At 42.4% G+C, this 3,049-nt stretch overlaps 1 protein-coding gene across 1 annotated transcript; it reads left to right on the top strand.

The window, feature by feature from the left end:
* Window positions 1-1,074: 1,074 nt before the first annotated feature.
* LOC101664044 (60S ribosomal protein L29-like) lies at window positions 1,075-1,682 on the top strand. Its single transcript, XM_013006466.2, has one exon. It carries the CDS (start codon window positions 1,088-1,090, stop codon window positions 1,568-1,570), a length of 483 nt encoding a protein of 160 aa, XP_012861920.1. The 5' UTR covers window positions 1,075-1,087; the 3' UTR covers window positions 1,571-1,682.
* The last annotated feature ends 1,367 nt before the right edge of the window (window positions 1,683-3,049 follow it).

The following is a 3,049-nucleotide window of genomic DNA, read 5'->3' as shown; positions in this document are numbered from 1 at the left end:
ACCACTTGCTGAAGAGGGCTTCTGCTTCCCATTTGATATTTTGTGGGCCTTTATCAAATATCAGTTGTCTGTATGTTGATGATTTCATTTTGGGGTTTTCAACTTTTTTTGACTGGTCTGAATATCTGTCATTATCCCAATACCACACTGTTTTAACCACTGTGGCTGTATAGGTAATGCTAAAGGCAGTTAAAGCAAGCCCTCCGACTTTGTCCTTCCTCTTGTGTTCTCTGAAAATTTTGGGCTTCTTCCCTCTCCATATGAAGTTGGTAGTCAGTTTTTCCCAATTTTTTGAAGAAGGATGTTGGTATTTGTATTAGGATGGCATTAAACTTGTATAGCACCTTGGGCAGGACTGGCACCTTTACTATATCAAGTCTTCTGATCCACGAGCATGAGATATCCTTCCATTTATAGAGGTCACTCTTAGTTTCTTGTAATAGTGTTCTGTACTTCCCCTTGTAAAAGTTTTTTGTTATCGTGTTTGGTTAGATACATCCCTAATATTTCAATTTGTGCTTGGCTATTGTGAAGGGTACTACTTTTGTGATCTCCCCTTCCATGGACTTGTCCAATCTATATAGCAGTCTGAAAGCAGTTTGTTGATCTTGCTTCCTCCCACTCTACCACATTCCTCAACACAGTGACTCTGGGTTGACTAGAGAAACAAATTCATTGGCACTCATATGTGTATAAGAACGAACTCTATATGCAAGAGCAATTAAATATTGAGTCTTGTGGATCCAGTGGTGGCGGAAGCATCTCAGTGCTGGCAGGGCTCTCCACATGGCTCCTCCAGCTCCAGGGTTCTGGCGGCATTAACATAGCTCCATCAGGCTCATCATCACTAACGTCTCACAGGGAGTGAGTGTGTGCCCTGCTTCCAGTGAGCTATTTATCGCCTTAACACCTCCAAATGAGGTCATCAAGCTGCGATATGATGGACAGGCTAAACTCTACCCATTCACTCTTAATAGTCTCAAATTGACAACAGATTATGTAACTACCACAATCATTTCTACTACGCCTCTTGTAGAGCTTTTAGGGTTTTCCATATATAAAAAAACCGGGAGGCGTCGGTGCAGACATGGCCAAGTCCAAGAACCACACCACGCACAACCAATCCCGGAAATGGCACAGAAACGGCATCAAAAAACCCCGGTCACAACGATACGAATCTCTTAAGGGGGTGGACCCCAAGTTCCTGAGGAACATGCGCTTCGCCAAGAAGCACAACAAGAAGGGCCTGAAGAAAATGCATGCCAACAACGCCAAGGCTGCGGCTGCTCGCGCTGAGGCCATCAAGGATCTTGTGAAGCCCACAGAAGTCAAGGCCAAGATCCCAATGGGCGTCAACCGCAAGCTCAGCCGACTGGCCTACATTGCCCACCCCAAGCTTGGCAAGCGGGCTCGGGCACGTATTGCCAAGGGTCTGAGGCTCTGCCGGCCCAAGGCCAAGGCACAAAGCAAGGCTGACGCTCCAGCCAAGGCCACGACTCCAGCGAAAGCTCCCAAAGGTGCCCCGGCCCCAGCTCAAGCTCCCAAAGGCGCCCAGGCCCCCACAAAGTAGAGTTCTCTGTGTGAGGGCAAGAGGGACTGGTGTGAGCCTGGGCTGCAGCGTGCATGGCGCTGGTGTCTTCTTGTGCTGTTGGTTGTACAAATAAACCCAGGCGGCGCTGTTATCGGTCAAAAAAAAAAAAACAAAAAAACCATATCATCTGTGAATAACAGTTTCACCTCTTCCTCCAGATGAATACCTTTGATGTCTTTCCTATAAACCTTTGTATTCTATTGGGCAGTATTTTGTTAAGAATTTTTGCATTGATGTTCATTAGAGATATTGGTCTGAATTTCTCATTTCTTGTGGAATCCTTGCCCACTTTAGTGCCATGATACTCTTCATAGAGTTTGGGAGTTTGCTTTCTTTTTCTATGCTCTGAAAGAGTTTGTGTAGGATTGGTGTCAATTCTTCCCTGAATGCTTGGTAGAATTTTCCTGTAAAGCCATCGGCCCAAAGGATTTTTTTTAGTTGGTATTTCCTTGATAACCTTGTCTATTTCCTCTATTGGTATGCGTCTGTTGAGGTTTTTGATGTCCTTCTGGGATAGTCTATGAAGGGATTGTTTTTCCAACTATTTGTCCATGTCTTCCAAATTGCTGAATTCATTGGAGTATAGGCCTTCATAGTACTGTATAATTACCCTTTTAATTTTATTGGGGTCCATTGTAATTTCCCCTGTTTCATTCCTCATCTTGACTATTGATATTTATTTTTCTTTCTTTAAATAGGTTTGCCAGTGGTGTATCAATTCTATTAATCTTTTCAAATAACCAGCATTTTGTGGCATTGATTTTTTGCATTATTTTTTTGTTTTCCCACTTGTTAATTCTGCCCTAATTTTTATTATTTCTTTTCTTTTGTTATTTGTAGGATTATCCTGTTGACTCTGCTCTAATTGCTGGAGATTTTGTGCCAGTGTATCAATCATAAGTCTCTCCTCCTTTTTCATGTTTGCATTTATCGCTGTCACACTTCCTCTGATAATTGCCTTTGCTGTGTCCCAAAGGGTTTGGTATATTTTGTTCTCATTCTTATTGGTTTCTAGAAACTTCCTGATTTCATTTCTGATCTGGGTCAATACCCACTCATTTTGCAGTAGCGAATTAGTCATCCTCCATTGTTTGCCCTTGTTTTCTTACTCCTCCTTTTGTTGATTTCCTGCCTTATGCCATAGTGGTCTGAGAGGGAAATCTGAGTGACCTTTATGTGCTTGAATTTACACAGGCTTGACTTGTGTTCCAGCATGTGGGCTATCTTTGAAAATGTGCCATGTGGGCTTGAAAAGAATGTGATGATTTTTTTTTTTGCATTTGGCTGGAGAGCTCTGAATATGTCTATCAGGTCAAGTTTCCTAATGGTAGAGTTTAGTTCTGTAGCTTCCTTGTTAAGCTTCTTTCCCTGTAATCCATCTTCCTCAGAGTGGTGTATTAAAGTCACTACTATGATCTCTTTTACCATCTTTTGGAGCGTTTGATTTGTGAATTTCAT

Source organism: Echinops telfairi, unplaced genomic scaffold (genome assembly GCF_000313985.2).
Source record: "Echinops telfairi isolate 266 unplaced genomic scaffold, ASM31398v2 ScPeMD7_3509;HRSCAF=4178, whole genome shotgun sequence".
NCBI lineage: Eukaryota > Metazoa > Chordata > Mammalia > Afrosoricida > Tenrecidae > Echinops > Echinops telfairi.
The sequence above is the reverse complement of the archived record's forward strand: the minus strand, read 5'-3'. Positions and strand labels throughout refer to the sequence as shown.

Coding starts and splice junctions, on each gene's coding strand:
- LOC101664044 (XM_013006466.2), top strand. CDS start 1,088: ATGGCCAAGTCCAAGAACCACACCACGCACAACCAATCCCGGAAATGG.